We start from the raw sequence: 13,584 nt of genomic DNA, 5'->3' as shown, positions 1-13,584 counted from the left end.
TCTAGACCATACCTTGTAAACCTACTTCCCTGTCTGGCTCGCATCAGCAAGCGATCGGAAGAATCTGTGCAGGAGACGCTGGCTGCTGCTGTGCCAAAGATCATGATGGCTCTGGGCAACTTTGCAAATGACAGTGAAGTCAAGGTACTTTTATTCAGCCCTTTAGTGCTTTGCTGTGGAGATGCTACTTTGTTTAGTTCTTTGCTACGAAGGTTTGGGAAAACGCTACTTAAAGGGACAATGGTGGATAGACAATGTTTTACCAAAAATGGGATTGAGTCAACCATAACATTTAAGACGTGTGACCAGAAACCTAACTGCACCAGCCGTATAAATGTTGCGGTTGCATACATAGGTCAGCTACGTATTCTGCGGCAAATAACTCACTTTAACTTTCCAAAACTTGCCCACCATCTGCAAGGTACAAGACAACAGTGTGATGGAACACTCTCTTTGCCTGAATGCATGCAGCTCCAACTACCCTTGAGACGTGCGACACTATCCAGGATAAAGCAGCTTACTTGATCAGCACCCCATCCACCATCTTAAATATTCACTCTCCCCACCACCAGCACACAGTGGCTTCACTGCCCACCATATACAAGATGCACTGCAGCAAATTACCAAGCCTTCCTTTGGCAGCAGATGCAGGGGAAGACCACCAGGTGCAAGTTCCCTTCCAAGGCAGACGCATTTCTATAGTCAGTGTTCCATCGCTGGGTCCATTTCCTGGAATTCTCTCCTTAACAGCATTGTGCTGAATAAACTTTAGAGGCTCAAGAAGGTGGCTCGCTGCCATTTTCTCGAGAGCAGTTTGGAAGGGGTGCTGGATTTGCAATGACCCTCTGATCCCATCAATGAATAAAAATACTTGAAGAATATTACTGGATAATGGGGCAAGCAAAGAAATGCAATTACGTTAAATAAGACATGGTGGAGGAATTAGCATGGGCACAGCACAAGAGAGCCAAATGGTTTGCTTCTATTTGCCAGTGCTAGTTTCCTCACCAGATTTCACTACCTAGCCCCTTTATTCCTGCAACCACCGCCCTTTTAGACTGTTACGATACCTGTAGAAATCAATAATGTTTTTAAAAAAAATGAATTTCCCAGTCACCAAGAAAATTACCAAAGATTTCACATGTTAACGCTTTTACTGTAACAACCAAACATTATTTAACAGGCACCTAACGCACCAAACTAAAGGAAAGATGCTTTCACATTACCTAACTAACGCAACTGAAATATGCCTTATAAAGCATAATTGATTTTACACCATACTTGTGACAGGTATGTAGCATTAAAGCTTAAATCTGAAATTACTGTCATTTCTAGTTGGCTCACTCCTCCTGCAACACCAGGTTAGATATTCCGGTGTCCTTTTGAAAATGGTTTTGTTCAACCCAAGTGTTTCAAAACAGATTGCCGCCAGCAAGGCCCACCACAGTGATTCCCTGTTCCTTAAATCCCCAAATGTCCTGTCTGTTCTGTACTCTTAGAACAGAGAACCCAGCAGCCTGGTTGGTTGCTACTTCATAGCAGTTGCTGTTCTCCCCACCCCTGCCATGTCCTTCTGTCTTTGATCCCTTTCAGTAGGTTTGGGCTTCTTTTCCCATCAGGTCAACCTGTTTCCGGACAGAGGTTTATTATGATCACTGTCCTCCTTTCAGAACATTCTGTTTCACTTTAAATTTAAAGTGACCTTTTGAAACATAACAGCTCTGTAAAGTTCCACATTCATAAAGAGACTAAAGTTTGCCTGTAATCTTGACTCCTCTTCTTCTCACTTCGGGCCAGTCCTACCTGCACTCTATTGCTTGTATTTCTCTTGGACTGATGCTGAGAATTGCTGGTATTGCTTGACCGATGCATTGTAAATATCTGGAGAATGTAGTTCCAGCTGTGTATTGCTATATGAGCTTTTCAAATAGCTTAACAAAATTGCTTAGCCATTGGTCCTTGAAGCTCGAGCAATTTGTTGGTGTCACCTAAATCTCAAGGCTAGTTTGCGAACTCAATCCACTATTATTTTATAGCACATACAGCTTTTAATAGACTTTTGGAATGATGTTTATGCTGGCACATTCATTTGCTGGATATAGGCATCATTGGCAAGACGGGCATCTGTTGCCAAATCTTAGTTGACCTGAGAAGATGATGGTGGGCCTCTGCCTTAAACCGTGTCGCGTTTAATATAACGCAGAGTAGTTAAAAGAGTCAACCATGTTGGTATAAGATTGGAGTCCTATACAGAGCAGACTGGGTAAGGATAACAGGTTTTCTTTCCCAAAGGACATTAGTGAACTGGTTGGATTGTTACAACAATCCAACAGTTTTGTGGTCACTCAATATGTTCTGAGACCATGGCTTTGTGTTCTTAAGTACCCAGCCAGGGGAAACTTTTTCTCAGCATTTTATCAAGCTCCTGAAGAACTTTATATATTTGCCTAGCTTGCTCAATCTCTCCTCCTCAGCCAGTCCCCTGTTGTCAGGAGCTAGTCTAGTAAGCCTTTGATGTGCTTCCTTTAGGGTTAAGTTATCCCTTCTTGGGTAAGGAGACCAAGTACACCAGATATGGCCTCATCAATGCCCAGTGCATTTCAGATTCAGGAGAATACCTGGGTTAAATGTTAAATTACAATGACAAGACTGGCACAGGCACAAGGAGCCTGAATGGCCCCCTTCTGTTTTGTGTGATTGTATGATAAATCTACCTTGTATTGACATATATTTAGATGGTTGAGGGTTGATCTAATGGAGATGTTTAAAGTGATAGAGATTTGATAGGGTAGATAGAGAGAGGGTAGCGGAATGCAGAACTAGGGCATAATCATAAAATCAGGAAGCACTTTGCCTGATTGTTGGTGCAGACTTAATGGGCCAAAGGGCCTTTTCTGCACTGTATGATTCTATGAACAGATTTTATAAATTGCCATTGATGTGAAACTCCACAGCTTCCAGAGATTGAATGCATAATGTGATGTAAGTGACAACAAATGGTTGCCCTTGTATAGAGTATTAAGTCGAGTGAAAACTTCCATGGAATGTGGTGGTGGGTGGGGGGTTGCTGGTGGTGGTGGGAGAGGATTGGCTAACAGGCAGAAAACAGAGTAGGAATAAATGGGTCATTCTTATGTTGGCAGGCAGTGGCAGGAATCAGTACTTGGGCGCCAGCTGTTCACAATATATATCAATGATTTCGATGTGGGGTCCAAATGTAATATTCCCAAATTCGTGCATGATACAAAGCGAGGTGGGAATGTTAAAGTTTATTTATTAGTCACAAGTAGGCTTACATTAACACTGCAATGAAGTTGCTGTGAAAATGTGTGTTGAGGAAAATGTAGAGCGGCTACAGGAGAATTTTACAGACATAGTGAGTGGGCAAGAACATGGCGGACTATAGCATGGAAAATGTAAGGTAATCCACTTTGGTAGAAGGAACAGAGTATTTCTTAAATGGTAAGAAATTAGAAAGTGTAGATGTACAAAGGGACTTGGGTGTTCTTGTCCATGAGTCACTGAAGACTAGCATAGAGTGCAGCAAACTATTACTCAGGTTAATGGAATGTTAGCCTTTATCACGAGGAATTAAGTGCAGGAGTAATGAGATCTTGCTTCAATTGTATAGAACATAGAACAAAGAAAAGAACAGCACAGAAACTGGCCCTTCGGCCCTCCAAATCTGTGTCGATCATGATGTCCTAACTAAACTTAAAAACCCCCCTGTCCTTACTTTGTCTGTATCCCTCTATTCCTTCTCTATTCATGTACTCGTCCAGATGCCTCTTAAATGCTGCTAATGTGCCTGGTTAGGTGCTTGGTTGGAGTGTACCTGGAGTACTGTGTGCAGTTTTGGTCTCCTTACCTCAGAATATTATTGCCGTTAAGGGAAGGGAGTGCAAAGAAGGTTCACTAGACTTGTTCCAAGGATGGTGGGACAGCTTTATGAAGAGAGACTTGGTAAATTGAGTCTGTATTCTCTATATTTTGAAGAATGAGAGGTGATATCATTGAAACCTATAAAATACTTAAAAGAATAGATGGGGTAGATGCAGGTATGATGTTCCCTTTTGATTGGAGAGTCTAGAACCAGAGTGCACAATTTCCTTAGGACTGAGATGAGGGGAAATGTCTTTACCCAGAAGGTTGTGAATCTTTGGAATTCTCTATTCCAGAGGGCCGTGGAAACTCGGTCATTGAGTTTATTTACAAGTAGAGATTGATGGATTTCTGATTAACAATAACATAAAGGATTATGTGGATAGTATGGGTAAAAGGCATTGAAGTGTCTGATCAACCATGATCATATTGAATGGCGGAGCAGGCTCGATGGGCTGAATGGCCTATTCCTGTTCCTACATTTCGTTATTATATTTATTTGTCACAAGGGTAGGCTTACATTCATACTGCAATGAAGTTACCGTGAAAATCCCCTAGTCGCCACACTGCGGCGCTTGTTAGGGGACACTGAGGGAGAATTTTGCATGGCCAATGTATCTAACCAGCACATCTTTGGACTCTGCGAGGAAACTGGAGCACCCAGAGGAAACCCACACGGACAAAGAACAAAGAAAATTACAGCACAGGAACAGGTCCTTCGGCCCTCCAAGCCTGCACCGACCATGCTGCCCGACTTAACTAAAACCCCGTACGCTTCCGGGGACCATATCCCTCTATTCCCATCTCATTCATGTACTTGTCAAGACGCCCCTTAAAAGTCACTACCGTATCCGCTTCCACTACCTCCCCCGGCAACAAGTTCCAGGCACCCACTACTTTCTGTGTAAAAAAAAATCTGCCTCGTACATCTCCTTTAAACCTTGCCCCTCGCACTTTAAACCTATACCCCTAGTAATTGACTCTTCCACCCTGGGAAAAAGCTTCTGACTATCCACTCTGTCCATGCCTCTCATAATCTTGTAGACTTCTATCAGGTCACCCCTCAACCTCCATCGTTCCAGTGAGAACAAATCAAGTTTTTCCAATCTCTCCTCATAGCTAATGCCCTCCATACCAGGCAACATCCTGGTAAATCTTTTCTGTACCCTCTCCAAAGCCTCTACATCCTTCTGGTAGTGTGGCGACCAGAATTGAACACTATATTCCAAGTGCGGCCTAACTAAGGTTCTATAAAGCTGCAACATGACTTGCCAATTTTTAAACTCAATGCCCCGGCCAGTGAAGGCAAGCATGCTGTATGCCTTCTTGACTGCCTTCTCCACCTGCATTGCCACTTTCAGTGACCTGTGTACCTGTGAACAAAGAACAAAGAACAGTACAGCACAGGAAACAGGCCCTTCGGCCCTCCAAGCCTGTGCCGCTCCTTGGTCCAACTAGACCAATCGTTTGTATCCCTCCATTCCCAGGCTGCTCATGTGACTATCCAGGTAAGTCTTAAACGATGTCAGCGTGCCTACCTCCACCACCCTACTTGGCAGCGCATTCCAGGCCCCCACCACCCTCTGTGTAAAAAAACGTCCCTCTGATGTCTGAGTTATACTTCGCCCCTCTCAGCTTGAGCCCGTGACCCCTCGTGATCGTCACCTCCGACCTGGGAAAAAGCTTCCCACTGTTCACCCTATCTATACCCTTCATAATCTTGTATACCTCTATTAGATCTCCCCTCATTCTCCGTCTTTCCAAGGAGAACAACCCCAGTCTACCCAATCTCTCCTCATAGCTAAGACCCTCCATACCAGGCAACATCCTGGTAAACCTTCTCTGCACTCTCTCCAATGCCTCCACGTCCTTCTGGTAGTGCGGCGACCAGAACTGGACGCAGTACTCCAAATGTGGCCTAACCAGCGTTCTATACAGCTGCATCATCAGACTCCAGCTTTTATACTCTATACCCCGTCCTATAAAGGCAAGCATACCATATGCCTTCTTCACCACCTTCTCCACCTGTGTTGCCACCTTCAAGGATTTGTGGACTTGCACACCTAGGTCCCTCTGTGTTTCTATACTCCTGATGACTCTGCCATTTATTGTATAACTCCTCCCTACATTATTTCTTCCAAAATGCATCACTTCGCATTTATCCGGATTAAACTCCATCTGCCACCTCTCCGCCCAATTTTCCAGCCTATCTATATCCTGCTGTATTGCCCGACAATGCTCTTCGCTATCCGCAATTCCAGCCATCTTCGTGTCATCCGCAAACTTGCTGATAACACCAGTTACACCTTCTTCCAAATCATTTATATATATCACAAATAGCAGAGGTCCCAGTACAGAGCCCTGCGGAACACCACTGGTCACAGACCTCCAGCCGGAAAAAGACCCTTCGACCACTACCCTCTGTCTCCTATGGCCAAGCCAGTTCTCCACCCATCGAGCCACTTCTCCTTGTATCCCATGAGCCTTAACCTTCTTAACCAACCTGCCATGTGGGACTTTGTCAAATGCCTTACTGAAATCCATATAGACGACATCCACGGCCCTTCCTTCATCAACAGTTTTTGTCACTATTTTGTGCACCCAGATCCCTTTGCCTATCAATACTCTTAAGGGTTCTGCCATTTACTGTATATTTCCTATCTGTATTAGGCCTTCCAAAATGCATTACCTCACATTTGTCCGGATTAAACTCCATCTGCCATCTCTCCGCCCAAGTCTCCAACTGATCTATATCCTGCTGTATCCTCTGATGGTCCTCATCGCTATCTGCAAATCCACCAACCTTTGTGTCGTCCGCAAACTTATGCATCAATCCAATTACATTTTCCACCAAATCATTTATATATATATATATATATATATATATATATATTACAAACAGCAAAGATCCCAGCACTGATCCCTGAGGAACGCCACTTGTCACAGCCCTCCATTCAGAAATGCGCCCTTCCACTGCTACCCTCTGTGATGAGGAGAATGTGCAAACTCCACATACAGTGACCCAAGTCGGGAATCGAACCTGGATCTCTGGTGTTGAGGCAGCAGTGCTAACCACTGTGCCACCGTGCCACATTGGACATTGATCAAGAATAAAGATGAGGGGAGGTGCTGAAGGTGCAGTCGGACGTTACAAAGCTTTGTGGAGGGTTTGAAAGTAAGAAGTGTGGGAAGACTGAGGATTTGGAACTGGGGCAGGGACCTGATCAGTTTGCTGATTCTGGGATTGCAATCGGTGTTTTTATTCAACCCACATGAACTGTAAAGATTTAAATGGGAATTGTATGCTATGTGTTGGAAGGAAGAGAGTAATTTTATTCTGGTCCTCAATCTAGAAGTAAGTCATAATTACTGACCAAGGGTCCCTAAGAGACTACCAGATTTGTCATTGTTGAAAGATAGGTTTGATAATAGATGAACTCTTCCCTCCATATTTTAAAAAATTAAAGTCTTTGTTCTGTTTGTGCTATGAAGCTAGATCTCCGACTGGTCTTGTTAATACCCGAGCTGTAAAAATGCCAGAGCAGCTCATGTGTTATTACTGACGTCTGGGGAATTCAACGGTGCATCATGAGCTAAATCTAGTGGCTGATGTCATGTATTTTCTCTCTCTTTCTCTTGAGTCTTTCTTGTGAGCCGGATGGCACTTGGAGATCCCTGATTGGATAAAAACACATCCATTCAGGGCCTGTTCCACAAGTTCAGACAATATCGTTTTCCTCCGAATATTTTCACATCAGGTGGCATGCAAATTTTGGGAGATGATACATCAGAAGAAAGGATTCTTAATTTTGAAGCTTAAAAAAAAACCTTGTAAAACGAATATAGCTTTCTGGTTTGCATGTTTTCATTGTTTCCACTTGTCCTATTCATGCAGTTGTAGTTGCTTTGATGAAGGTTTTTTGTAGCTAGAATCATAGAATCCCTACAGTGCAGAAGGAGGCCACTCGGCCCATCAAGCCTGCACCGATAACCATCCCACCCAAGCCCTAACCCTGCAGCTCCCGTATTGTCCCCCTCACACTAAGGGGCAATTTAGCACGGCCAATTCACCTAACCTGCACATCTTTGGACTGTGGGAGGAAACTGGAACAGCCGGAGGAAACCCACACAGACTCGGGGAGAATGTGCAAACTCCACACAGACAGTCACCCAAGACTGGAATTGAACCTGGGTCCCTGGCGCTGTGAGGCAGCAGTGCTAACCACTGTACCACCATGCTGCCCATAATAACACTGTAAGGCTCAATGTAAATTGTGATCAATTCCCTTCACAATAAATGATAACATTAACTTTCCTAATTACTTGTAGTAGCCTGTTGTGATTCATGCACGAGGACACCCAGATCCCTCTGCACTGCAGAGCTCCGCAATCTTGCACATTTAGATAATATGCTTCTTTATTCTTCCTGCAATTTCACATTTGCCCACATTATACTCCATTTGCTAGATTTTTGCCCACTCAATCTATCTGTGTCTCTTTGAAGCCTCCATACATACTCTTCACAATTTAATTTCCTACCTTTCTTTGTGTCGTCAGCAAATTTAGCAACCACACCTTCAGTACCTTCATCCAAGTCATATATATAAATTGTAAAAAAAATTGAGGTCCCAGCACTTATCTGTGCTTTCAAATCCCTCCAAGACCTCACGCCTTCCTTTCTCTCTAGTCTCCTCCAATCTTGCACATTTTTAAAAATTAAAAGCACTATATAAATACAAATTGTTTTTAAAGTTATGGTATAAATGCAAGTTGTTGACACATTATCCTGTGGTTAAAACAGTGTCTTAACAAAACACAAAAGGATAATTTCTTGAGGTAAATATTTCAGAAATTGAAGTAATATTGTAGGATTCTGCAAGTGTTTATAGCAACATCAGTGTGGTACTGAAATGTATGCTCAGAATTTATTATGTTGTGTAATATCTGGTGGGTCTCACATTAAAATGGAATTTTAATTTTAATTGGAATTTCTCCAAGAGCTGTTGTACAACAGCAAAGAGTTTTTAATCATCTGTATTTATTTTCAAACTTTCAGATGTTGTTGAAGACCTTTATTGGGAACCTTAAATCAAGTTCACCAACCATTCGAAGGACTGCAGCCAGCTCTGCTGTTAGCATCTGTCAGCATTCAAGAAAAACGCAGTACTTCTACACTTGGCTGTTAAATGTGCTTTTGGGTATGACACGTCTGGTCAGACATTATTGTTAGAAATTTGCACATGAATTAGTTCCAAGTTATTTTTCTTTCGTTCTCTGTTTGTTGACGTCACTCACAAATTTGGCAGTTTTTTTTAAAACCAATCCCTAGTTGCCCTTGAGAAGGTGGAGGTGATGAACCTTTTATTTAAATCATTATTGTCCGGGTAATGAAGGTACTCTCCTAGCGCTATTCTAAGCTTTGCCCATGAAAGAACGGAGATGCATTTCCACCCTGAGTTATTGTGTGAATTGGCATTGCCACTGTTCCCACAATGTTGCTGCTCTCATCCCTCCTAGCGTCCTCTTTCGTGTTTGAAATGGTATTGTTCACCAGAGTCTTAAAGAAAAATCCCAGCTTAATCTGCTTCTGCTGCTTTATCTTCACCTTGAAGGTCAAGCTGACTACAAAATAATCCAGTCCCTGTTGTGAGGGATTTATTCTGAGAGCAGATGAAGTTCAGGCAATGGTTCATGGGGAAGCACATTCAGAAGAAAGTTCTGATTAAGGAAGTGGGTGAAAGCAATACAGGAAAGATGGAGTGTAAGCAAGGGGGAGAGAAAGAAATCATAGAATCAATACAGTGCAGGAGGAGGCCATTCAGCCCACTGAACCTGCACCGACCACAATCCCACCCAGGCCCTACCCCGTAACTGCACGTATTTACCTTGCTAATCCCCCTACGTTAAGGGCCAGTTTAGCATGGTCAATCCACCAAACCTGAATATGTACGAACTATGGGAGGAAACTGGAGCACCCGGAGAAAACCCATGCAGACACAGGGAGAATGTGCAAATTCCACAGACAGTCACCCAAGGCTGGAATTGAACCCGGCTCCCTGGTCTGTGAGGCAGTAGTGCTAACCACTGTCACCGTGCCGCCCATAAGAAAATTAAACAGACAGTTAGCAATTAATGAATGAGAAATAAAACTCAGCAATCAGCTTGAACAGTGAAGAGTAAAGCACCTCACACACTGTCTGCTGCTGCATAAACAAATGTAGCAGGCTGTTTTATGCAGGACGAGATCCTGCCAACACTTAGAGGAATCACTGGTTGATCTGCTCTTAATGGTTGCAGTGGGTACCCCAAGCACAGAGCTTGCTTAGCCAACTGAAATGAACTGGAGCTCGCTAAAAACCTGGACCAGCTGAATACAGCTTGCAGTACTGCATTGCAGAATCCTTACTTGGAAAACCTGGCGCCCTTATCCTGAGTCTCTGGCAGTATGTTTTTCTGATGGTGGTGTTACTATTCTTCAAGTACCTTCTTGGGATCTCTCCATAGTGAACTACCATGGAGGGAGAATGGTGAACAGTACAGCACAGGAGCAGGCCCTTCAGCCCACCAAGTCTGTGTCGACACAGATGCCTCTTTAATCTAATTCTTTTTCCCTCTATGTGGCCCATATCCCTTTGTTCCCTGGCTCTTCATGTATCTATCCAGATGCCTCTTGAACGTTGCTATAGAATCTGCTTCCACCACCTCCTCCGGCAGCACGTTCCAGGCATTCTGTGTGAAAAACTTACCCCTTGCATCTCTTTTAAACTTTACCCCTCTCACTTTCAAGCTATGTCCCCGAGTAATTGACCCTTTGACCCTGGGAAAAAGACTCTGACTATCCACTCCATCCAAGCATAATCTTGTAAACCTCTATCAGGTCCCCCCTCATCTGCTGATGCTCCAGTGAAAACAATCCAAGTTTATTCAACCTTTCTTCATAGTCCATATCCTCCAAACCATGCAACATCCTGGTAAATCTCTTCTGCGCCCTTTCCGATGCATCAACTTCCTTCTGGTAGTGTGGCGACCGGAATTGTACACAATACTCCAAATGCGGCCTAACCAAAGTCTTAGACAGCTGCAACATGATTTTCCAATTCCTATACTCAATGCCCCAACTGATGAAGGCCAACATGCCATACGCCTTCTTGACCACCTTGTCCATCTGAGTTGTCACCTTCATGGAACTGTGGATCTGCACACAGAGATCCCTCTGTATGCTAATATTTCTAAGGGCTCCAACATTTACTGTATACTTTCTTTCTGCAGTAGACCTTCTAAATCACATCACCTCAAATTTATCTGGGTTAAATTCCATCTGCCATCTTTTGGCCCAGGTCTTCAGCAGATTTATATCCTGCTGTATCCTCTGACAATCCTCCTCATTATCCGCTACTCCCCCAATTTTTATACCATCTGCAAATGTGGGAAAATGGAGGTTGTCCACTTTGACAGGAATTATAGAAAAGCAGAATATTATGGAGAGACACTGTAGAATGTTGCAGTACATAGCAACCTGGGTATTCATGTACATGAATACAGAAAGTTGGTATGCAGGTACAGCAAGCAAACTAGGAAGGCAAGTGGTATATTTGCTTTTGTTCAAAAGGTTTGAGTATAAAACTAAATAAGTGATACTAGAAGTATGTGGGGCATACTAGACTACAGACTAGAGCACAGTGTGCAGTTTAGGTTTCCTTACCATTCTTGTCCTGGACAGGAATGCAGTAAAGATTTACCAGACAGGTTCCTGGGATGAGGGGATTGTTCTTCGAAGAGAGATTGTGTATTCTAGTCTTATGTTCTCCAGAGTTGAGTAAAATGAAGGCTGGTTTAAGGGAGTTCACAAAGTAAATGCTGAGAAAATTGAATTTGGGGTCAGTGTTTGAAAAAACATCAGCCATTTAGGACTTCAGTGAAAGGGTTGTGAATCTTTGGAATTTTCTACCTCCGAAAGCTGTGGATGCTCAATCGTTCAGTATATTCAAAACAGAAGGCCGATAGATGTTTGGGCACGAGGGGAATTAAGGTATAAAGGGACAGTACGAGATAATGGAGTTGAGCTGGATGATTGGCTGTGATTTTATTCAATGATGGAACAGGTTCGAAGGTCTATTCCAGCTCCTGTTTGTTATGTTTTTAATTTGAAGCCCTGAGCCCATCTGAATTTTTGAAAATAGATTATACCATTTCATCACGGATTAATGACAACGTGTATGGAATGTTGTCTTGCTGCCTCATGAAAACAATGCCAACCAGTTGTCATAATTTCATATTTGCTTAGCTGCAATATGTGGTGTCTGCCAAACGATTTTAGCCGACTCAAAAAAAAATGAAATGATTGCTTATTCAAGGCGGCACAGTGGTTAGCACTGCTGCATCACAGCGCCAGGGACCCGGGTTTGATTCCCGGCTTGCGTCACTGTCTGTGCGGAGACTGCACGTTCTCCCCGTGTCTGCATGGGCTTTCTCCGGGTGCTCCTGTTTCCTCCCACAGTCTGAAAGACGTGCTGGTTAGGTGGATTGGCCATGCTAAATTCTCCCTCAGTGTACCCGAACAGGTACCGGAGTGTGGCGACTAGGGGGTTTTCACAGTAACTTCATTGCAGTGTTAATGTAAACCTACTTGTGACACTAATGAATAAACTTTATTTTCAACTGCAGGCTTTATGGTCCCTGTGGAAGACGACCGACCTACTCCACTTATTTTGGGAGTGATGCTCACCCTGCGGTATCTGATGCCTTTACTGCGGCAACAAGTGAAGGACACTAGTCTACGAGGTAGCTTCGGTGTGACCCGGAAGGAGGCTGAAATCTCCCCTTCCTTGGAGCAGCTCATCCAGGTATTGCATTCAGGTCAAACATAATGGAAGTGCACTTCATTTGGATCAAATCTGCAGATTTGAAGTTTCAAGTTTAATTCTGCTGCTGTTATAAAATACATGGATCCATTTTATCTTGTCTTAAAATCTCTCATGATTTAGCCCTCTCTATTTTATTAAACTTATTTTTTCATAGAATATAGGCAATGTTGGCTAGGGCATTTATAGCCTATCTTAATTTGCCCTTCAGAAGGTGGTGATGAAACACCTTCCTGAACTGCTGTGGTGCGTGGGGTGTAGGAACACCCACAGTTGCCACTAGCAATATGCGTATTACATCTATTTATGTCTCTGTTATTAAATATGTACAGTGGGAGATGGTGACAGTGGTAATGTCCGTGTACTAGGATTCCAGTGACCTAGACTAATGCTCTGGGGAAGTAGGTTCAAGCCCCACCATGGTAGCTGGCGGAATTTGAATTCAGTTTAAAGAAAAATTAATTCAAGGGATGTGGGCATCACTGGCTACACCAGCAGTTTATTGCCCCATCTCTAATTGCCCTTGAGAAGGTTGTGGTGAGCCACCGCCTTGAACCGCCGCAGTCAATGTGATATAGGTATACCCATGGTGCTGTTAGGGAGGGAATTTGAGAATTTTAACCCAGTGACAGTGATGATTAATACATCTGGCAATGAAAGCTAGTTTCAGTAATTATGGCTACGAAACTATCATTGATTGTGGTAAAATCCCATTTGTTTTTCCTTCCTTTGGGGAAGGAAATCCACCATCCTTACCTGGTCTGGCCTACATGTGACTCCAGATCCACCGCAATGTGGTTGACTCTTAACTGCCCTCTGAAATGGCCTATCAACCCACTCA

General features: G+C 43.4%; 1 protein-coding gene across 5 annotated transcripts in view; it reads left to right on the top strand.

Moving 5' to 3' along the window:
• The window catches only part of htt (huntingtin), a 222,177-nt gene that overhangs the window by 30,579 nt on the left and 178,014 nt on the right, over nucleotides 1-13,584 (top strand). For all 5 annotated transcript variants that reach the window (XM_078215138.1, XM_078215136.1, XM_078215139.1 and 2 more), the window contains exons 6-8: nucleotides 6-144; nucleotides 8,939-9,080; nucleotides 12,547-12,725. In XM_078215138.1, coding sequence (XP_078071264.1) covers nucleotides 6-144; nucleotides 8,939-9,080; nucleotides 12,547-12,725 — 460 coding nt within the window. The remainder of the gene's footprint in view (nucleotides 1-5; nucleotides 145-8,938; nucleotides 9,081-12,546; nucleotides 12,726-13,584) is intronic.

The sequence above is a fragment of the Mustelus asterias genome, chromosome 6 (genome assembly GCF_964213995.1).
Source record: "Mustelus asterias chromosome 6, sMusAst1.hap1.1, whole genome shotgun sequence".
Taxonomy (NCBI): domain Eukaryota; kingdom Metazoa; phylum Chordata; class Chondrichthyes; order Carcharhiniformes; family Triakidae; genus Mustelus; species Mustelus asterias.
Note: the sequence above shows the minus strand (reverse complement) of the source record. Positions and strands in the feature narration are given on the sequence as shown.